Genomic DNA, 23,692 nt, shown 5'->3' on the forward strand with positions numbered 1-23,692 from the left:
CCCAGTATACAGGTGATGGGGTCACTGCGGGGGGATGTAGACCTGGCCTCCACTACTGATTATAAGTCACTGGGATCTATTAGCTCTTGGGTTGGCTCTTCTTGGCCCCACCCCCATGGGCTCCTCTTGGCCCCGCCCTCACTTACTTTATTCTACTCTAAAGTGGCAATCCCATCATATCTGAGTTCTTACAAAGAAAATTTGACGTTCTGTCAACATTGTCAAAAATGCAAAGAAGTAAAAGACAAAAATGTAGAGGATGTAGCTAGGAAGGAGAGTATATATGGAGGGCAGATCACATAGAATGTAGATAGGGAGAAGATTATACATGGAGGACAGCTCACACAAGCTGTAAATAGGGAGGAAAGCATACATGGACAGCAACACGCACAGGCTGTAGATAGGGAGGAGAGCATACATAGAGGGTAGCTCACACAGGCTGTAGATAGGAAGAAGAGCGTACATGGATGGCAACACACACAGGCTGTAGATAGGGAGGAGAGCATACATAAAGGGTAGCTCACACAGGCTGTAGATAGGGAGAAAAGCATACATAGAGGGCAGCTCACACAGGCTGTAGATAGGGAGGAGAGCATATATGGAGGGCAGCTCACACAGGCTGTAGATAGGGAGGAGAGCATACATAGAGGGCAGCTCACACAGGCTGTAGATAGGGAGGAGAGCATACAACTCATATGGGTTATAAACAGAGAGCAGAGTAGTACAAAGTCTATATCTCAGCTATATGAGACTGTAGAGTATGATGCGCCTCCTCAAAAGCAAAGATTTCTCTTAAGCATTGTGCATCTCACTGTATCCCCTAAAAAAAAAAAAAATTATATATATATATATATATATATATATATATATATATATATATATATATTGGAATCCCGCCCCTGGCAGTCTAGTGTAGATTCCATATATACAGTGCAGTCTGTTCCATGACCTGTTCTCTTCTGTTTCTTACAGGGCTGTTCAATCTCCGTGGACAGGATATTCCGTATAATCCTTTTTTCTACTCCTACTCCTTGCTGACCACTAATTCCATCAGGTAGTGATGTCACCAGTCATGACACATTATATGGGTTCGGCTTGGGCTACTATTGGTCACATAAGATTTATTACAGTGTAGTCAGTCGTCTGGTTATAAACCAGGACGTCCCTATTCCCTGACCACTGCAGAGATCCTGAACATCAGGAAGAATACAGACATCAATATATCACAAAACCACAGGACTTTCCATATTGCAGCGTCCTTATTAACCTGTTAGTTGCCAGACATTGTTCCATTGAGTTACATTGCAGATGTTGACTCATTCCTGCATTTTGCAGCTTATTCGTGAACATCAGCCGCATCAGCAGCAGCGTTCACACAGAATTAAATACCAATTGCCCCGGATCCACGTGCGTTCAGATCCTGGACTACGAAAAAGTGCGCGAGACTGTGACGGAATACGTGAAAGGGGATGTAAAAGTATGGATAGGATCCCGCTACACCAACTATGGCGTATATGAAGTTATTCCAAAGGTAAATTATGTGAAACGCAGCGAGAATCGTCTTCTCCTATGTCTTAGATAGATGAGTATCTGATCGGAGCCACCGCTGATATCCAGGAGAGGATTATATAGAGGTCAGACCCCTCAGGATGGGAAGTTACTGGGAATCCCATATAACATTCTTAGTGGACTCCTTATATACCAATGGCCCAATCCATTGTATCCCAGATACAGGAGCAGCTTCTTATAGCGGGAATATTAACCCCTAATGACCTATAATAAAATATTACATCATCTGTTCCTGCTCCATTATGTACATTCTCATCATAGGGATCTTGTGTTAGATCAGAGGGAGGCGCTGTACGGTAATATAGGGTTAGGATTGGAGAAAACTCAGATCCCAGCAGTTTAACCCCCTGGATGCCACAGTCTGTAAGGTCAGAAAAAAGGAGGGGGCTCCATTAGTCATCTCATCAGGGACCCAACACTAGTGCTCAGGTTTGCCCCACAAGTTCACTATTAGGTCCCGCTAGTGGCATAATACTCAGAACATACACAGAACATCCCACCAATCAGGAGAGACAATAAAGTAAAACAGAAAGTTTTAAGAAAAACAAATATTTATAAAAAATAAAAAGTAATTATAAAGTCACATGGACCTTAAAATGGCACAGATGGAAACATCCACTCATCCTGCAAAAAACGAGCCTCCACACAGCTCTGTCAAGGGGAAAATAAAAGGTTGTGGCTCCCAGAATAAGGTGACCCTAGAAAGATTTTTTTGTAATTATTTTTTTTATTCTACAAAAGTTGTAAAAAACTAAGAATTAATTTTTTTTTTGGTATTGCCGTAACTATACTGAACGGCAAAATAAAGTCATTGTACCATATGAGGAACATAGTAAAACGACCCCTATCTGCCCACTCCAAACAATAAAAAAAAAAAAAAAAAGATTGTGTAATTGCTAATTGTTTAAAGATTATCAATAAATTATCCCCCAAAAAGGCGCCACCAGTGCGACTACCGGGTGAAATAAGGAAACTAAAAATGTTACGACTGCTGGAATGTGAGGGGAAAAAACTGCCAACTCCTTACATCCAAAAATAGGTTAAATAGTCAAAATACTCAAAATAGTTGTAAGGGGTTAAATTGAAGAACGCTTGCAGCCAAACATAATTTATAGATTGTTTATTAATATATATATATATATTGTATTAATTTTTTTTTAATATATTTTTTTGCTCAGAATAAACTTGTGTCTGACGATTATTCTCCAGTCATGATGACAAAGGCCGTGAAAACGGAGAAAGAGCAGGAACTATTGAAGCAATGTCACGTGAGTATAAGGCTGCGGGCGGGGGGAGCACTGTATGGAGTAACTTCTCTCACAGGCCTGATCCATAGCAAAGCATTGAGAGGTGCTGGGGACGTGCATGGGCCTTCCTATACCATGCACGGCCGCATCACTATAAGTCGGTACCAGGACAGATGCATTCTACACCTCTGTCCATGTCGGGAACTGTCCAGAGCAGCAGCAAATGCCCATAGAAAACCTCTCCTGCTCTGGACATGTGGCAGAAGAAAGCACTGTATTACACTGGAGAGAATACACCAATTCCTGCAGGACATACAGCAGCTGATAAGTACTGGAAGAAGTGATAGAAGTAAATTACAAATCTCTGGCACTTTTTGGCCCCAGTTGATTTAAAAGATTTTTTTTTTACTGGTGTTGCCCTTTAAAGCAGTAAATATCTGTGTGGGCTGTAGGGGGCGAGCTTTGGCTCTTGCCCTCAGACCTCCTCCTATGGCTCTAGTGTTTAGGATGTCACTAATTCTAATACCATCTTCATTCTTCCCCTTATTTCCTGCCCCATAGATCCGGGATGCTGTGGCAGTGGTCGAGTACTTACTATGGTTGGAGAAAACCGTGCCGAGTGGATCGGTGACTGAAATAAGTGGGGCTGATTATGTTGATGGGCTGCGGGCGTAAGTGTTCCAGATTATAGGGGAGAAGGCTGATAGATCGGGTGTAGCTAAAAAGAGCTGTGAGTGCGTCAAATTCATCAAAAGTGTGGTCCATTGGTTAGTGCAAAATATTGGTGACTTCAGATTACAGCTCTGAAGCTCCATACAACTCTATGGGGGAGAGAGAACAGGGGGAGAGCACCAGCAGGCGACTTTAGCTCCCGTTATTTGGAGGATCGTAGTGAAGGTAACGTTTCCCTCAGTGGATTCCTATAGACCTGCTACATATTCTCTAGGTAATGGTTGAGCCCCATAGGAACGCAGTGAGACACACAATTCTCCGTTTTCTATAGCTTTGCCGGTCGTACCTCCTCTAATTCTGTGGGAAAGTCATGGAACACAAATCATAAATCTGATTTTCTATATTTCAGGAAACAAGCCCATTTTAAGGGTCCAAGTTTTGGCACTATATCTGCAGGAGGTCTCAACGCTGCGCTGCCGCACTACAGGTACCAGCAGATGCGCATCTATACACAGACTATATTGTAACACTGTATGTTCCTGTACACTGACTGGCCGCTATATTTAGGGGGTATTCCAGGATCCGAATATTGGTTGTAACACCCTGTGACTTATAACTCACTAATATAATGTTATAATTAATAGTAATGACTGTAACATGGTTATGTCTGATTTCCCCCGGGCAGGAGGTTGTGTAGTCCTCTCATTGTCAGTGTGGTGTTGTCTCACCTCTCAGCTCCTCCCTCTATCCCAAGATAACACATCATCTTCTGCTGCCTCAGGATGCCTACATCGCCATCTCCCTGTCATATACCTGTACATCTTCATTGGGACATTTGGGAAGAATGAGATGTGCTGAACAATGCCATGGGCAGAGGAGCAGACAGGGAATGAATACAGCAGCTGCTGCAGACTCACTGGCTGTGTAGAAAAATGTTCTGAAGCAGCTCTGGGTAGGAAAGTGGCAAGTGCTTTGGGAGGGGAGGGAGCAGGGTGGGAGGGCTGTGAGGGAAGGCATTATAAGAATTGTGGTACTGAACAACTGCTCAACTGGGAGGTACCATAATCTCTGACATGTGAATGGGGGGGTTGCACACTTCAGGACTGGCACAGCCAGGTGAGCAATGCTATTTGCTTCTCTGTTTATTTAAACCAGAATTATCCCTTTAACTGCCCCCCCCCCTTTTAATGACTAATGATTAAAATCCTGATATCAGAAAATGACTTTTTGTTTTTCAGACCAACCAATCAAACTGATCGCAAACTGAATGCCAAGGAGATGTACCTGGTGGACTCCGGGGGGCAGTACTAGTGAGTGGTCACTCATGTAGCAGCAGTTTCCTGTATATATTATAGTGGAGGCGGCTAACTGGTGTCAGAGAGGGAACTGGGGGCACTAGCAGTGAGATGCTGCCCCTGGTGAGTCAGGCATTACAGTCATAGGGTTTGTAATAGATATATATATATATATATATATATATATATATATATATATATATATATATATAATTATTATTATTATTAATAATAATAATAATAATAATAATAATAATATATATTTTTTTTTTCAATGATGATGAGTAGTAATAGTAATAATCTAGCAGTAGTGGTGATGGTGGTAGTAATATTTAATAATAATAATAATAATAATAATAATAATAATAATAATAATAATAATCTAGTAGTAGTATCAATGGTAACAACATTAGTAGTAATACTGTAGCAGTATCAATGGTAGTCATAATAGAAGGAGTAGAAGTAACAGTAGTAGTAATAGTGGTGGTGGCGGTGGTAGTAATAATAGTAATAGTATCAATAGTGATAACATTAGTAATAGTATAGTAATAATGTAGTAGTAATAGTGGTGGTGGTAGTAGTAGTAATAGTATCAGTAGTAATAACATTAGTAATAGTATAGTAATAATGTAGTAGTAATAGTGGTGGTGGCGGTGGTAGTAATAATAGTAATAGTATCAGTAGTAATAACATTAGTAATAGTATAGTAATAATGTAGTAGTAATAGCGGTGGTGGTGGTGGTAGTAGTAGTATCAGTAGTAATAACATTAGTAATAGTATAGTAATAATGTAGTAGTAATAGTGGTGGTGGTAGTAGTAGTAGTAGTATTAGTAGTAATAACATTAGTAATAGTATAGTAATAATTTAGTAGTAATAATGGTGGTGGTAGTAGTAGTAGTATCACTAGTATCAGTAGTAATAACATCTGTGTTAATAGCAGAAGGAGTAATAGTTTTAATTATACCAAGTTTATTAATCACAGTCACAGCAATATTAGTAATAAGTAAAAAGTAGTAGAAATAACAGTAGTAGTAATAATAGTGAAATGTTATAACCCTCCAGACTGGATCAGCAGTAATAATACTCCTATATCATGACATTGTTCCTCCCCCTATATACTATTACTACATATATACTCTTATTATTCTATCAATGTTTTGCAGTGATGGAACAACGGACATCACCAGGACGGTTCACTGGGGGACGCCGACTGACTTTGAAAAGGTGAAATGTCACATGTGTTACTAGTGACCACAACTAAACCAGAGAAAGAACCCGATATACAGGACACTCATAGAAATCACTAAAGTTTTACAAACAGAAAAGGCTAAAAAAGAGCAGAAAGAATAATACTCAGAATGTCTAATGACAGATTTTTTTCGAGCCAAAGCCAGGAATGGACTATAAAAAAAGACCAGGTAACAAAGGAAAGACTGAGATTTCTCCTCTTTTCAAATCCATTCCTGGCTTTGGCTTAAAAAAACTGTCAGATAATCTGTTGGTGTAATAAGGCCCTAATACTCATCTAGATGGTGACAGTGTCTGTAATCCTTACCTGGATAGTGATAGTATCTGTAATACTTACCTGGATGGTAACGGTGTCTGTAATCCTTTTCTGGATAGTGATGGTATCAGTAATACTTACCTGGATGGTGTCTGTATCTGTAATACTTACCTGGATGGTGACAGTGTAATAGTTACCTGGATGGTGACGGTATCTGTAATACTTACCTGGATGGTGACAGTGTAATAGTTACCTGGATGGTGACAGTATCTGTAATACTTACCTGGATGGTGACAGTGTAATAGTTACCTGGATAGTGATAGTATCTGTAATACTTACCTGGATGGTAACGGTGTCTGTAATCCTTTTCTGGATAGTGATGGTATCAGTAATACTTACCTGGATGGTGTCTGTATCTGTAATACTTACCTGGATGGTGACAGTGTAATAGTTACCTGGATGGTGACGGTATCTGTAATACTTACCTGGATGGTGACAGTGTAATAGTTACCTGGATGGTGACGGTATCTGTAATACTTACCTGGATGTTGACAGTATTGGTAATATTTACCTGGATGGTATCTGTAATTCTTACCTGGATGGTGATGGTGTCTGTAATACCTGGATGGTGACAGTATCTGTAATACTTACCTGGATGTTGACAGTATTGGTAATACTTACCTGGATGGTGTCGGTATCTGTAATACTTATCTAGATGGTGACGGTTTCTGTAATACTTGGATGGAGCCGGTATCCGTAACACTTATCTAGATGGTGACGTATCTGTAATACTTATGTGGATAGTGACAGTGTCTGTAAAACTTACCTGAATGGTGATGTTGTCTGTAATACTTACCTGGATGGTGATGGTGGCTGTAATACTTATCTGGATGGTGATGGTGTCTGTAAAACTTACCTGGATGGTGATGGTGTCTGTAACACTTATCTGGATGGTGACAGTGTCTGTAATACTTACCTGGATGGTGACAGTGTGTGTAATACTTACCTGGATGGTGATGCAGCTATACGAGAACCTGTTTATCATGTATACAATGCATCCTCCTAGTTATAGGGTGACCCCGACCATTATAATCTCACCCTCCCTCTGGCTTTTCTCTCATCCTATAGGAGGCCTATACACGGGTCCTGATTGGGAACATTGAGCTGAGCACACTTGTGTTTCCACCTCGCACCTCCGGTATTTTCTCTATTTCCTTGTGTGTTTTTGTTATGTTTTTTTGTCCTTTTTATGCAGAGAATCTCGTTAATACAGAATTACTTTAATGAATTAAACTGTGACTTTCCGTATAATCCACGCATCAGAATAATGTATCAATATTTACTGTTGCCACAGGGAAGTGCAGAGCCATGGGGGCAGCCATTACAGCTGGGACCCTCCATGACCCTACAGGGGCCCCCATACGCTTGTATATAGCCTGCAGCACTTCCTTGTGGTCTGAATGTCTCCTCTAGAAATATCAGAATTCCCCTTTAAGGACTTCACTGTTTTCTTCTTTTAACAAAGTAACAATTTGAACCAGGATGTCCGGTCATGTGACTGATGCTTCTGTCTGCAGGTAGAGCCATTGAGTCCATAGCCAGACGGGCCCTGTGGGAGGTGGGCCTGAACTACGGCCATGGCACTGGACACGGCATAGGAAACTTTTTCGCTGTCCATGAATGTAAGTGACTCACCGGGAGGAATCTGTCATTGTCATTAGTATCGGGGATCATATTTACTATTACTATGTGTGATATTTATATTGTATTATCTGTGCAATATTTATATTATATTATCTGTGTGATATTTATATTAGGCTGGGTTCACACTACATTTTTGCAATCGTTTTTTTATCCGTTTTTGCAAAAAAAAGGATGAAAAACGGATGGGAAAACGGATGTATTTCTGTGCATTTGTTTTCATCTTTTTTCCATTGACTTCCATTATAAAAAGCTAATTAAAACGCATCAGTTTTTTTAAGATACAGAATTTTTTTTTGTGTATGTTAAAAGAAAAAACGAATGCATTTTGATCCGTTTTTTTTTAAATAATGGAAGTCAATGAAAAAACGGATCAAAACGGATGCACAGAAATACATCTGTTTTTTAATCCATTTTTTGCAAAAAAGGATTGCAAAAACGGTAGAGTGAACCCAGCTTTATATGTGTGATATTCATATATTTTATGTGTGATATTTATAATATATTATATGTGATATTTATATGTATATTTATGTGTGATATTTATATTATATGTATCCGTGTGATATTTATATTATATGTGATATTTATATTATATGTGATATTTATATGTATATTTGTGTGTGATATTTATATTTATGTTTGATATTTATATTATATGTGATATTTATATGTATATTTATGTGTGATATTTATATTATATGTATCCGTGTGATATTTATATTATATGTGATATTTATATGTATATTTGTGTTACTATGTAACTTACCCGGCCCCCTCCCCATACACTGCTCATTACATTACTATATTTCTGATATCTCAGGGCCGGTGGGATTACAGAGCAGCAACATAGTTTTCACTAAAGGGATGTTCACCTCCATCGGTAAGTGTCCCGATCACCGCACTATTGATCCGTGATAAGAAGCGCTGCCATTTCCTTCTGGAGACTGTACTGGTAATCCTGGTGCTTCCCCCTCAGTGTCTGGCCGTGCAGCGGACATAGACCTGCAGTGTGGATTCTAAATCCAACATGGCGATTGTTGTTTATGGTGTAAGAAGGGAAATACTGATAGGGCAGACTAATAGGACAGACTAATAGGGCAGACCAATAGGGCAGACCAATAGGGCAGACTAATAGGGCAGACTAATAGGGCAGACTAATAGGGCAGACTGATAGGGCAGACTGATAGGACAGACTGATAGGGCAGACTAATAGGGCAGACTAATAGGGCAGACTAATAGGGCAGACTAATAGGGCAGACTAGATGGACCAAGTGGTCTTTTTCTGCCGACATTCTTCTATGTTTCTATGCTGTGTGGGATCCGCTACAGATTTTTTGCAGATTATTTCTATTGATTTGAATAGGAAAGACAAAACCTGCGATAAATCCAAAAATGTCATTTCTATACATTGCAGTAATTGCTTATATCAATATTCATATGTTAATTCTTAAGTCTGGACCAAAATCTACACAGTTTGGTGGATTTCGGAGCTCAATGCTGCAGAGTTTCCGGCATAGAAAAACGGCACCATCTACACTGCATGTATATACTGTATTATTATAGTGACACCAGGGCTTGTACTACTATAGTGACACCAGGGCTTGTACTACTATAGTGACACCGGGGCTTGTACTACTATAGTGACACTGGGGTTTGTACTATTATAGTGACACCAGGGCTTGTACTACTATAGTGACACCAGGGCTTGTACTACTATAGTGACACCGGGGCTTGTACTACTATAGTGACACCAGGGCTTGTACTACTATAGTGACACCAGGGCTTGTACTGGCATAGAGACACCAGGGCTTGTACTATTATAGTGACACCGGGGCTTGTACTACTATAGTGACACCAGGGCTTGTACTACTATAGTGACACCAGGGCTTGTACTGGCATAGAGACACCAGGGCTTGTACTATTATAGTGACACCGGGGCTTGTACTACTATAGTGACACCAGGGCTTGTACTACTATAGTGACACCAGGGCTTGTACTACTATAGTGACACCAGGGCTTGTACTATTATAGTGACACCAGGGCTTGTACTACTATAGTGACACCGGGGCTTGTACTACTATAGTGACACCGGGGCTTGTACTGGCATAGAGACACCAGGGCTTGTACTGGCATAGAGACACCAGGGCTTGTACTACTATAGTGACAATGGGGCTTGTACTACTATAGTGACACTGGGGCTTGTACTACTATAGTGACACCAGGGCTTGTACTACTATAGTGACACCGGGGCTTGTACTACTATAGTGACAATGGTGCTTGTACTACTATATTGACACCGGGGCTTGTACTACTATAGTGACACTGGGGCTTGTACTACTATAGTGACACCAGGGCTTGTACTACGATAGTGACAATGGGGCTTGTACTACTATAGTGACACCAGGGCTTGTACTACTATAGTGACACCAGGGCTTGTACTACTATAGTGACACCAGGGCTTGTACTACTATAGAATCACTGGGGCTTGTACTACTATAGTGACAATGGGGCTTGTACTACGATAGTGACACCGGGGCTTGTACTACTATAGTGACACTGGGGCTTGTACTACTATAGTGACACCGGGGCTTGTACTACTATAGTGACACTGGGGCTTGTACTACTATAGTGACACCAGGGCTTGTACTACGATAGTGACAATGGGGCTTGTACTACTATAGTGACACCAGGGCTTGTACTACTATAGTGACACCAGGGCTTGTACTACTATAGTGACACCAGGGCTTGTACTACTATAGAATCACTGGGGCTTGTACTACTATAGTGACAATGGGGCTTGTACTACGATAGTGACACCGGGGCTTGTACTACTATAGTGACACTGGGGCTTGTACTACTATAGTGACACCGGGGCTTGTACTACTATAGTGACACCAGGGCTTGTACTACTATATTGACACCAGGGCTTGTACTACTATAGTGACACCAGGGCTTGTACTACGATAGTGACAATGGGGCTTGTACTACTATAGTGACACCAGGGCTTGTACTACTATAGTGACACCAGGGCTTGTACTACTATAGTTATACTGAGGCTTGTACTACTATAGTGACACCAGGGCTTGTACTACTATAGTGACACCAGGGCTTGTACTACTATAGTGACACCAGGGCTTGTACTACTATAGTGACACCGGGGCTTGTACTACTATAGTTATACTGAGGCTTGTACTACTATAGTGACACCAGGGCTTGTACTACTATAGTGACACCAGGGCTTGTACTACTATAGAGATACCAGGGCTTGTACTACTATAGTGACACCAGGGCTTGTACTACTATAGTGACACCAGGGCTTGTACTACTATAGTTATACTGAGGCTTGTACTACTATAGTGACACCAGGGCTTGTACTACTATAGTGACACCAGGGCTTGTACTACTATAGAGATACCAGGGCTTGTACTACTATAGTGACACCAGGGCTTGTACTACTATAGTGACACCGGGGCTTGTACTACTATAGTTATACTGAGGCTTGTACTGGACGGATCTCTTGTGCTCACACCAGTGTGTTGGTGAGGCCGCAGTCCTCGCTCCCTGACACCTTCACATTATTTTTTCTCCTCCCCAGAACCCGGTTATTATCATGATGGATATTTCGGAATTCGGATTGAGGATATTGCTGTGGTGGTGGAGGCAGAGACCAAGGTATCGTGCTATAATATAATAGTCTGACAAAGTATGAATCTAGATGGTAGAGTCCCCAAAACGAGTGAAGAGCACGTTATAAGGGGCACTGTATGCCTCTGCCTCAGAGTTGTCACCGACTGACAGCAGGTATAGGTGCCGTGTGCTGTGTTAGCTATGCAGTGTTATGACAGCTAGGTGACTGTAGGGTCACTCGGACACTAGTCACGGTGGCCAGGAGTGGTGTTGTAACACCCCCCCCCCCCCCGGACAAATGGGCACCTCCCATTTGTCCGGGGGTAAGAAATAACCCAAGTGTAGGTGCAAGTGCAATAAAAATAGGCCAGTAGCCTAACCAAGATAACGTCTGTTTACTTAGGTACTTTTCTAGTGCAATACAAAATAAAGCGTTGGTAACTGCAGGTGCAGGTGAGAGGTAGAAGTAGCTGGAACAACAGAGGTGAGAGAAGAGGAGCGTCTTGAAGGCCCTGTCTAATGTAGCTTTGTACTCTGCCAGAATAATGTAGCTGAAAGAAGAAGAAAAACTCGTACTCCCATATCTGACCGCCTAATGCCCTACAGTGTCGGGTTACCCGTCTTAAAGGGTAGTACAATGCCCCAGGGCCCTGCGCTGGGTGAAGCAGACTTCCCAAAACTTTCCAGAACAGCCGTGCATTACACAGTTGCATTACCCTTGAGAAAGTTACCTAAATTACCTTTATAAAAAAAATGTCCAGTTATGCAGTACTTATCAGCTGCTGTATGCTCTGCATGAAGTGGTGTGTTCTCTCCAGTCTGACACAGTGCTCTCTGCTGCCACCTCTGTCCATGTCAGGAAATGTCCAGAGCAGCAGCAAATCCACATAAAAAACCTCTCCTGCTCTGGACAGTTCCTGACATGGACAGAGGTGGCAGCAGAGAGCACTGTGTCATAATGGAGAGACTACATCACTTCCTGCAGAACATACAGGAGCTGATAAGTACTGGAAGACTGGAGATTTTTAAATAGAAGTAAACAAAAAATTTATATAACTTTCTGACACCACTTGATTTGTAAGAAAAATAATTCACTGCAGTACCCCTTTAAGAGTTTACAGCAATAATTAAGGATTTCAGACAAAACCGTATAATTCCTCATAGGGAAGAGCCAACTCTGGTTTGCAGAATCCTCCTAGTCAGGCATCAAGGTTCTCAGGGGTCAGTCATTGACTTATATTGAAATTGTCATAGACTGAGTGTGCTGTGTGCTGTGTTACACAGCACATTACACACACACTATACACAGGAGCCAGTGTGAACCTATGGGACAGTACAGGGAATACGTTCACACTGGCTCCTGTCTATAGCTCACCGTCTATAGGTGCCCAGTCCAAGCAGCTGACTATCTTATGTATATGGGATTCTCCCCAACTGAAAAAAGCAACACAAAAGTGTAAAAGTCACATTTTTTGCATATAATGGGCCTTGTACAGAAATCTGCAACTGTTGTATGCTAGAAAACTATCATATCCCAATGACACATCACCAATTTGCATTTTCTAGAATTGTATAATTTTCATGGATGCTGTACCTGATAGCGGCCACTAGAGGGCAGACTACTCATTTTCTATTGACTTGATTTTCTCATAACTGGCAACTAAAGTGGCCTAAATAGGTAATAGTTTAAAGCAGGGGTAGGGAACCTTGGCTCTCCAGCTGTTGCAGAACTACAACTCCCATCATGCATGGATGGCAAAGCTTTAGCTTTCCAGCCATGATGGGAGTTGGAGTTTTGCAACAGCTGGAGAGCCAAGGTTCCCTCCCCCTGCCCTAAAGTTTTTAGTGGTCTTCCCATCTTTAAGGCACGTGTAGTGACCCCTAATGTATGGATCAGTGATTAACCCTTTCTGTTCTTCCTTCTTTTATTTTCTCTCCTGTTCTGCAGAACACATTTGGAGGGGAGAAGTATCTCACTTTTGAGACAGTGACCTTAGTCCCATATGATAGAAAGTTGATCGACACAAGTCTTATGACTGAAGGGCAGGTGAGTGGGGAACGGGGAGGAGAGATCATCCTGTAGTGCAGTGCTCCCCATCCTGTAGCGCAGTGCTCCCCATCCTGTAGCACAGTGCTCCCCATCCTGTAGCGCAGTGCTCCCTGTCCTGTAGCGCAGTGCTCCCTGTCCTGTAGCGCAGTGTTCCCTGTCCTGTAGCGCAGTGCTCCCCATCCTGTAGCGCAGTGCTCCCCATCCTGTAGCGCAGTGCTCCCCATCCTGTAGCGCAGTGCTCCCCATCCTGTAGCGCAGTGCTCCCCGTCCTGTAGCACAGTGCTCCCCATCCTGTAGCGCAGTGCTCCCCATCCTGTAGCGCAGTGCTCCTTGTCCTGTAGCGCAGTGCTCCTTGTCCTGTAGCGCAGTGCTCCTTGTCCTGTAGTGCAGTGCTCCCCGTCCTGTAGCGCAGTGCTCCTTGTCCTGTAGCTCAGTGCTCCCTGTCCTGTCGCGCAGTGCTCCCTGTCCTGTCGCGCAGTGCTCCCGATCCTGTAGCGCAGTGCTCCCTGTCCTGTAGCGCAGTGCTCCTTGTCCTGTAGCTCAGTCCTCCCTGTCCTGTAGCTCAGTCCTCCCTCTCCTATTGCGCAGTGCTCCCCATCCTGTAGCGCAGTGCTCCCCATCCTGTAGCGCAGTGCTCTCCGTCCTGTAGCACAGTGCTCTCCGTCCTGTAGTGCAGTGCTCCCCATCCTGTAGCGCAGTGCTCCTTGTCCTGTAGCTCAGTGCTCCCCGTCCTGTAGTGCAGTGCTCCCCGTCATGTAGCGCAGTGCTCCCCATCCTGTAGCGCAGTGCTCCCCATCCTGTAGCGCAGTGCTTCCCATCCTGTAGCGCAGTGCTCCCCATCCTGTAGCGCAGTGCTTCCCATCCTGTAGCGCAGTGCTACCCATCCTGTAGCGCAGTGCTCCCTGTCCTGTAGCGCAGTGTTCCTTGTCCTGTAACACAGTGCTCCCGATCCTGTAGCGCAGTGCTCCCCGTCCTGTAGCGCAGTGCTCCCCGTCCTGTAGCGCAGTGCTCCCCGTCCTGTAGCGCAGTGCTCCCCGTCCTGTAGCACAGTGCTCCCCGTCCTGTAGCGCAGTGCTCCCTGTCCTGTAGCGCAGTGCTCCCTGTCCTGTAGCGCAGTGTTCCTTGTCCTGTAGCGCAGTGCTCCCCATCCTGTAGCGCAGTGCTTCCGCTCCTGTAGCGCAGTGCTCCCTGTCCTGTAGCGCAGTGCTCCCTGTCCTGTAGTGCAGTGCTCCCTGTCCTGTAGCGCAGTGCTCCTTGTCCTGTAGCTCAGTCCTCCCTCTCCTATTGCGCAGTGCTCCCCATCCTGTAGGGCAGTGCTCCCCGTCCTGTAGCGCAGTGCTCCCCGTCCTGTAGCACAGTGCTCTCCGTCCTGTAGCACAGTGCTCCCCATCCTGTAGCGCAGTGCTCCTTGTCCTGTAGCTCAGTGCTCCCCATCCTGTAGCGCAGTGCTCCCGATCCTGTAGCGCAGTGCTCCCCGTCCTGTAGCGCAGTGCTCCCGATCCTGTAGCGCAGTGCTCCCTGTCCTGTAGCGCAGTGCTCCCTGTCCTGTAGCGCAGTGCTCCTTGTCCTGTAGCTCAGTCCTTCCTGTCCTATTGCGCAGTGCTCCCCATCCTGTAACGCAGTGCTCCCTGTCCTGTAGTGCAGTGCTCCCCATCCTGTAACGCAGTGCTCCCTGTCCTGTAGAGCAGTGCTCCCCATCCTGTAGCGCAGTGCTCCCCGTCCTGTAGGGCAGTGCTCCCCGTCCTGTAGCGCAGTGCTCCCCGTCCTGTAGCACAGTGCTCCCCATCCTGTAGTGCTCCCGATCCTGTAGCGCAGTGCTCCCTGTCCTGTAGCGCAGTGCTCCCTGTCCTGTAGCGCAGTGCTCCTTGTCCTGTAGCTCAGTCCTCCCTGTCCTATTGCGCAGTGCTCCCCATCCTGTAGGGCAGTGCTCCCCGTCCTGTAGCGCAGTGCTCCCCGTCCTGTAGCACAGTGCTCCCCATCCTGTAGTGCTCCCGATCCTGTAGCGCAGTGCTCCCTGTCCTGTAGCACAGTGCTCCCTGTCCTGTAGCGCAGTGCTCCCTGTCCTGTAGCGCAGTGCTCCTTGTCCTGTAGCGCAGTGCTCCCGATCCTGTAGCGCAGTGCTCCCTGTCCTGTAGCGCAGTGCTCCCCGTCCTGTAGCGCAGTGCTCCCCGTCCTGTAGCACAGTGCTCCCCGTCCTGTAGCGCAGTGCTCCCCGTCCTGTAGCGCAGTGCTCCTTGTCCTGTAGCTCAGTGCTCCCTGTCCTGTCGCGCAGTGCTCCCCATCCTGTAGCGCAGTGCTCCCCCTCCTTTAGCGCAGTGCTCCTTGTCCTGTAGCGCAGTGCTCCCTGTCCTTTAGCGCAGTGCTCCCCATCCTGTAGCGCAGTGCTACTTGTCCTGTAGCGCAGTGCTCCCTGTGCTTTAGCGCAGTGCTCCCCATCCTGTAGCGCAGTGCTCCCCATCCTGTAGCGCACTGCTCCCCGCCCTGTAGCGCACTGCTCCCCGTCCTGCAGCACAGTGGTCCCCGTCCTGTAACGCAGTGCTCCCCGTCCTGTAGCGCAGTGCTCCCCGTCCTGTAGCGCACTGCTCCCCGTCCTGCAGCGCACTGCTCCCCGTCCTGCAGCGCACTGCTCCCCGTCCTGCAGCGCACTGCTCCCCGCCCTGTAGCACAGTGGTCCCCGTCCTGTAACGCAGTGCTCCCCGTCCTGTAGCGCACTGCTCCCCGTCCTGCAGCGCAGTGCTCCCCGCCCTGTAGCGCACTGCTCCCCGTCCTGCAGCACAGTGGTCCCCGTCCTGTAACGCAGTGCTCCCTGATCATACAGGATAAAGTACTGAGCATATTATCGGGCTCATAGATCATACTGGGGGGGTGTAATATACTGATGATGGTAACATCTTGGACATTGGGCACTGATCATATTGTTAGGATGCTGACATTACTCATACCACCAGTCACCAGTGCCCCATGATGTGGTCATAACTAACACTTATGGTGTGGGGTTATGGTCGTACCATTAAAGTGTTTATTTTACTATTAGAACCTTCAGAATTCTGTTGGGACATTAGTCATAATGCTGGGAGAGCTGATGAAATATCCAGGCTCCCTGTCCTGTAGCGCAGTGTTCCTTGTCCTGTAGCGCAGTGCTCCCCATCCTGTAGCGCAGTGCTTCCGCTCCTGTAGCGCAGTGCTCCCTGTCCTGTAGCGCAGTGCTCCCTGTCCTGTAGTGCAGTGCTCCCTGTCCTGTAGCGCAGTGCTCCTTGTCCTGTAGCTCAGTCCTCCCTCTCCTATTGCGCAGTGCTCCCCATCCTGTAGGGCAGTGCTCCCCGTCCTGTAGCGCAGTGCTCCCCGTCCTGTAGCACAGTGCTCTCCGTCCTGTAGCACAGTGCTCCCCATCCTGTAGCGCAGTGCTCCTTGTCCTGTAGCTCAGTGCTCCCCATCCTGTAGCGCAGTGCTCCCGATCCTGTAGCGCAGTGCTCCCCGTCCTGTAGCGCAGTGCTCCCGATCCTGTAGCGCAGTGCTCCCTGTCCTGTAGCGCAGTGCTCCCTGTCCTGTAGCGCAGTGCTCCTTGTCCTGTAGCTCAGTCCTTCCTGTCCTATTGCGCAGTGCTCCCCATCCTGTAACGCAGTGCTCCCTGTCCTGTAGTGCAGTGCTCCCCATCCTGTAACGCAGTGCTCCCTGTCCTGTAGTGCAGTGCTCCCCATCCTGTAGCGCAGTGCTCCCCGTCCTGTAGTGCAGTGCTCCCCGTCCTGTAGCGCAGTGCTCCCCGTCCTGTAGCACAGTGCTCCCCATCCTGTAGTGCTCCCGATCCTGTAGCGCAGTGCTCCCTGTCCTGTAGCGCAGTGCTCCCTGTCCTGTAGCGCAGTGCTCCTTGTCCTGTAGCTCAGTCCTCCCTGTCCTATTGCGCAGTGCTCCCCATCCTGTAGGGCAGTGCTCCCCGTCCTGTAGCGCAGTGCTCCCCGTCCTGTAGCACAGTGCTCCCCATCCTGTAGTGCTCCCGATCCTGTAGCGCAGTGCTCCCTGTCCTGTAGCACAGTGCTCCCTGTCCTGTAGCGCAGTGCTCCCTGTCCTGTAGCGCAGTGCTCCTTGTCCTGTAGCGCAGTGCTCCCCATCCTGTAGCGCAGTGCTCCCTGTCCTGTAGCGCAGTGCTCCCCGTCCTGTAGCGCAGTGCTCCCCGTCCTGTAGCTCAGTGCTCCCCGTCCTGTAGCGCAGTGCTCCCCGTCCTGTAGCGCAGTGCTCCTTGTCCTGTAGCTCAGTGCTCCCTGTCCTGTCGCGCAGTGCTCCCCATCCTGTAGCGCAGTGCTCCCCCTCCTTTAGCGCAGTGCTCCTTGTCCTGTAGCGCAGTGCTCCCTGTCCTTTAGCGCAGTGCTCCCCATCCTGTAGCGCAGTGCTACTTGTCCTGTAGCGCAGTGCTCCCTGTGCTTTAGCGCAGTGCTCCCCATCCTGTAGCGCAGTGCTCCCCATCCTGTAGCGCACTGCTCCCCGCCCTGTAGCGCACTGCTCCCCGTCCTGCAGCACAGTGGTCCCCGTCCTGTAACGCAGTGCTCCCCGTCCTGTAGCGCAGTGCTCCCCGTCCTGTAGCGCACTGCTCCCCGTCCTGCAGCGCACTGCTCCCCGTCCTGCAGCGCACTGCTCCCCGTCCTGCAGCGCACTGCTCCCCGCCCTGTAGCACAGTGGTCCCCGTCCTGTAACGCAGTGCTCCCCGTCCTGTAGCGCACTGCTCCCCGTCCTGCAGCGCAGTGCTCCCCGCCCTGTAGCGCACTGCTCCCCGTCCTGCAGCACAGTGGTCCCCGTCCTGTAACGCAGTGCTCCCTGATCATACAGGATAAAGTACTGAGCATATTATCGGGCTCATAGATCATACTGGGGGGGTGTAATATACTGATGATGGTAACATCTTGGACATTGGGCACTGATCATATTGTTAGGATGCTGACATTACTCATACCACCAGTCACCAGTGCCCCATGATGTGGTCATAACTAACACTTATGGTGTGGGGTTATGGTCGTACCATTAAAGTGTTTATTTTACTATTAGAACCTTCAGAATTCTGTTGGGACATTAGTCATAATGCTGGGAGAGCTGATGAAATATCCAGGCGGTGGGGGGGGGGGGGATATTGGGCACTGGTCATATCAACTGGTATCAGAAAGTTATATAAATCTATCATTTACTTCTATTTAAAAATCTACAGTACTTATCAAGTGGTATATTCTTTCCAGTCTGACACTGCTCTCTGCTGCCCCCTCTGTCCATATCTGGAACTGTCCAGAGCAGGAGAGGTTTTCTATGGGGATTTGCTGCTGCTGCTGCTCTGGACAGTTCCTGACATGGACAGAGGTGGCGGTAAATACTGGAAGACTGGAGATCTTTAAACAGAAGTAAAATACAAGTCTATATAACTTCCTGACACCAGTTGATTTGAAAGAAAAAAAAATATCGCTGGAGTGCCCCTTTAATGGCACTGGTTACTGAGCTTTGACCATATGGTATAAAGAGCTGATCATACTATTGGGGGCATAGGGAACATTGGTAATACTATATGGGGGCATAGATCAGATGATTGAGTACTGAGTAATGGTTTGGGGCATCACTCATACTATTGGGGGGATGTCAAATGGTCGAAGGCATTGGCCATAGTATTGGGGTATAAAGGGTATTAGTTTGGGGCATTAGCCATACAGAGTTGGTGATAATGTTGGGGGCATAGACCACTGGGAACTGGTTGGGGGCATAGACCACTGGGAACTGGTTGGGGGCATAGACCACTGGGAACTGGTTGGGGACATAGACCACTGTGAACTGGTTGGGGACATAGACCACTGGGAACTGGTTGGGGGCATAGACCACTGGGAACTGGTTGGGGGCATAGACCACTGGGAACTGGTTGGGGGCATAGACCACTGGGAACTGGTTGGGGACATAGACCACTGGGAACTGGTTGTGGGCATAGACCACTGGGAACTAGTTGGGGGCATAGACTACTGGTAATTGGTTGGGGGCATAGACCACTGGTAATGGGTTGGGGTCATAGACCACTGGTAATTGGTTGGGGGCATAGACCACTGGTAACAGGTTGGGGGCATAGACCACTGGGAACAGGTTGGGGGCATAGACCACTGGGAACTGGTTGGGGGCATAGACCACTGGGGACTGGTTGGGGCCATAGACCACTGGGAACTGGTTGGGGGCATAGGCAGCTGGGAACTGGTTGGGGGCATAGGCAACTGGGAACTGGTTGGGGGCATAGACCACTGGTAATTGGTTGGGGGCATAGACCACTGGGAACTGGTTGGGAGCATAGACCACTGGTAATTGGTTGGGGGCATAGACTACTGGGAACAGGTTGGGGGCATAGACCACTGGGAACAGGTTGGGGGCATAGACCACTGGGAACTGGTTGGGGCCATAGACCACTGGGAACTGGTTGGGGGCATAGACCACTGGGAACTGGTTGGGGGCATAGACAACTGGGAACTGGTTGGGGTCATAGACAACTGGGAACTGGTTGGGGGCATAGACAACTGGGAACTGGTTGAGGGCATAAACCACTGGGCAAAACAAGAGTCCGTGGAGTCTCGGTTGTAATTCTCAAAACACGGGATAGCCAGATATCTCTAGTCTGTTGCCACGGGGTGCCTCCATGATGGGGAGAGCACCACACCACCCTGATAAATAGCCCCTTAAGTCCCACTCGGTTGCGAGTATTGGAACACAAACAGGGAAATACCAGGGTGGCCTGGTATTTGGGGGCATCAGTGGAGTCTCTTGATTGAGTACTTCACTGGAGTGTTTTTCACTGTTCTCCTTGAGTTCAGTGATTACTGTGTTTTGTTGGTTCATAAACCACTGGGAACTGGTTGAGGACATAGACCACTGGGAACTGGTTGAGGGCATAGACCACTGGGAACTGGTTGGGGGATAGACCACTGGGAACTGGTTGGGGGATAGACCACTGGGAACTGGTTGGGGGCATAGACCACTGGTAATTGGTTGGGGGCATAGACCACTGGGAACTGGTTGGGAGCATAGACCACTGGTAATTGGTTGGGGGCATAGACTACTGCAAACAGGTTAGGGGCATAGACCACTGGGAACAGGTTGGGGGCATAGACCACTGGGAACTGGTTGGGGCCATAGACCACTGGGAACTGGTTGGGGCCATAGACCACTGGGAACTGGTTGGGGGCATAGACAACTGGGAACTGGTTGGGGTCATAGACAACTGGGAACTGGTTGGGGGCATAGACCACTGGGAACTGGTTGGGGGCATAAACCACTGGGAACTGGTTGGGGGCATAGACCACTGGGAACTGGTTGGGGGCATAGACCACTGGGAACTGGTTTGGGGTATTGGTCAGACTATTATGGATTAGATGGCTGAGATCTCTGATCCTATAACCAAGAATCCGCATTCCCTCCATGTTCTTCCATAGATTAAATATGTAGACAAATACTACGAGAAGATCAGAAAGACTCTCGGACCGGAATTACAGAGACAAGGACTAGATGAGGCGTATAAATGGCTGGAGAGGAACACGCAGCCCTTATCCCACAGCGGTGTCTTCACGGCCTCCCTGGGCCTCCTCATCGCAGCCTTCATCTCCAACCTGTGCCTCCAGCAGGCAATGGTTTAGGACGCACCATCCTATATAGACCGGCCGTAATATGGCGATCGCTACTAAGAATCTGAGCTTGGTACAGACTGGACGTGGCTGAAGGAGTAGTCCTGAGAATCTAACTGCCCTGAGGTATGAGGCACCATGTCTATGGTGCCTCGTGCTATTGATGCTGAGAGGACACATATCATTCCAGTCTCTGACAGGGACCAAAGAATAAATATGGGAGAAGATAATGATGTGGCCTGTGCTTTATTACATGTGGAGTATAGTAATGTATTAACCAATATATTGGAGACGAGATACGGGGGTGACATCTCCACTGAAACGTATGGTTGGCCAGTGTATGTTATACTGTATGATTGTTATACATGTAGCTGTATGTGATGATGGCCACTAGAGGGCAGACCACTATCTTTATTTTAGCTTAATATGTGTAACTACTACTACTACATAAAACTAACTGGATAACCTATAGACTGATACACTGAACCAGAGATGAGGTAAAATACAGCTACAATAAATGCTTCATAAATTCATAAAACACATAAACTAAACAATTCCTGCAGCTTGGGTGACAATGGGGTGTGGCTTAGATGTAAATAGGTGTGGCTTCCCCAGAAGAGGGAGTGGCTTGAAGGCACCAAAATGTGGGCACAATGTTTGGCCCTAAGTAGCCAAATGAAGTAGTCCAGAATCTAGTGATGAATGCATAGCTTTATTCTTCTCACCATCCGTCATCAGGACATAGAGCACAGGAGGAGGATGCAGAGGTGGATTAACTTTACCATAGGCCCCGGGCTGTTCACCAAGTCTGGCCCCCCCCCCACCCCACTGTAACTATGGCAGCACTAGCCTGGCGTTCATAGTACAGGATAAATAATGTTATAATGACCTCATTTGTGCAAAATTGCAGTAAAAAGCACCAATTTTTTGCAAATCATGGCAGAACTGTAGGCAGGAGACAAGACACCACTGAAAGTAGAAGTCTTTATGGGTGGTCATGTGCCCCCCAGGAGCTTAGGGCCCCGGGCTACTGCCCGAAAAGGACCTATTATAATCCACTACTGGGAGGACATAAAGCATGGGAGGATAGGAGGTTGTATGAGACCATCAGGACATACAGCACAGTAGGAGGATGACACCATCAGGACATAGAGCACAGTAGGAGGATGACACCATCAGGACATAGAGCACAGGAGAAGGAGAAGACCATCGGGACATAAAGCACAGGAGTAGGAGGAGACCATTGGGACATAAAGCATGGGAGGAGGATGAGACCTTCAGGACATAGAGCACAAGAGGGAAGATGAGACCCACAGGAGTACAGGAGAAGGAGACCATCAGGACACAGAGCACAGGAGGAGGATGAGACCATCAGGACATAGAGCACAGGAAAAAATAAGACCATCACATACACAGTACAGGAGGAGGAGCTAGGGCATACAGTACAAGAGGAGGAGGAGCTAGGGCATACAGCACAGGAGGAGGAGGAGATAGGGCATACAGTACAGGAGGAGGAGGTGATAGGGCATACAGTACAGGAGGAGGAGGAGGAGCTAGGGCATACAGTACAGGAGGAGGAGGAGGAGTTAGGGCATACAGTACAGGATGAGGAGGAGCTAGGGCATACAGTACAGGAGGAGGAGATAGGGCATACAGTACAGGAGGAGGAGGTGATAGGGCATACAGTACAGGAGGAGGAGGAGGAGCTAGGGCATACAGTACAGGAGGAGGAGGAGGAGTTAGGGCATACAGTACAGGATGAGGAGGAGCTAGGGCATACAGTACAGGACGAGGAGGAGGAGAAAGGGCATACAGTACAGGAGGAGGAGATAGGGCATACAGTACAGGAGGAGGAGGTGATAGGGCATACAGTACAGGAGGAGGAGGAGGAGCTAGGGCATACAGTACAGGAGGAGGAGGACGAGTTAGGGCATACAGTACAGGATGAGGAGGAGATAGGGCATACAGTACAGGAGGAGGAGGAGATAGGGCATACAGTACAGGAGGAGGAGATAGGGCATACAGTACAGGAGGAGGAGGAGATAGGGCATACAGTACAGGAGGAGGAGGAGATAGGGCTTACAGTACAGGAGAAGGAGATAGGGCGTACAGTACAGGAGGAGGAGGAGGAGGAGATAGGGCGTACAGGAGGAGGAGGAGGAGATAGGGCATACAGTACAGGACGAGGAGGACTAGGAGAAAGGGCATACAGTACAGGAGGAGGAGGAGATAGAGCATACAGTACAGGAGGAGGAGGAGATAGGGCACACAGTACAGGAGGAGGAGGAGATAGGGTGTACAGTACAGGAGGAGGAGATAGGGCATACAGTACAGGACGAGGAGGAGGAGAAAGGGCATACAGTACAGGAGGAGGAGGAGATAGGGCATACAGTACAGGAG

General features: G+C 47.3%; 1 protein-coding gene across 1 annotated transcript in view; it reads left to right on the forward strand.

Moving 5' to 3' along the window:
* Positions 1 to 21,522, forward strand: part of XPNPEP2 (X-prolyl aminopeptidase 2) — a 32,654-nt gene extending 11,132 nt beyond the window's left edge. The window contains exons 9-21 of the mRNA XM_069985644.1: positions 973 to 1,054; positions 1,336 to 1,531; positions 2,748 to 2,837; positions 3,378 to 3,487; positions 3,898 to 3,975; positions 4,727 to 4,798; positions 5,949 to 6,009; positions 7,418 to 7,487; positions 7,867 to 7,971; positions 8,814 to 8,873; positions 11,589 to 11,665; positions 13,569 to 13,667; positions 21,104 to 21,522. Coding sequence (XP_069841745.1) covers positions 973 to 1,054; positions 1,336 to 1,531; positions 2,748 to 2,837; positions 3,378 to 3,487; positions 3,898 to 3,975; positions 4,727 to 4,798; positions 5,949 to 6,009; positions 7,418 to 7,487; positions 7,867 to 7,971; positions 8,814 to 8,873; positions 11,589 to 11,665; positions 13,569 to 13,667; positions 21,104 to 21,304 — 1,301 coding nt within the window. The 3' untranslated portion in view covers positions 21,305 to 21,522. The remainder of the gene's footprint in view (positions 1 to 972; positions 1,055 to 1,335; positions 1,532 to 2,747; positions 2,838 to 3,377; positions 3,488 to 3,897; positions 3,976 to 4,726; positions 4,799 to 5,948; positions 6,010 to 7,417; positions 7,488 to 7,866; positions 7,972 to 8,813; positions 8,874 to 11,588; positions 11,666 to 13,568; positions 13,668 to 21,103) is intronic.
* The last annotated feature ends 2,170 nt before the right edge of the window (positions 21,523 to 23,692 follow it).

Source organism: Dendropsophus ebraccatus, chromosome 10, assembly GCF_027789765.1.
Source record: "Dendropsophus ebraccatus isolate aDenEbr1 chromosome 10, aDenEbr1.pat, whole genome shotgun sequence".
NCBI classification, from domain to species: domain Eukaryota; kingdom Metazoa; phylum Chordata; class Amphibia; order Anura; family Hylidae; genus Dendropsophus; species Dendropsophus ebraccatus.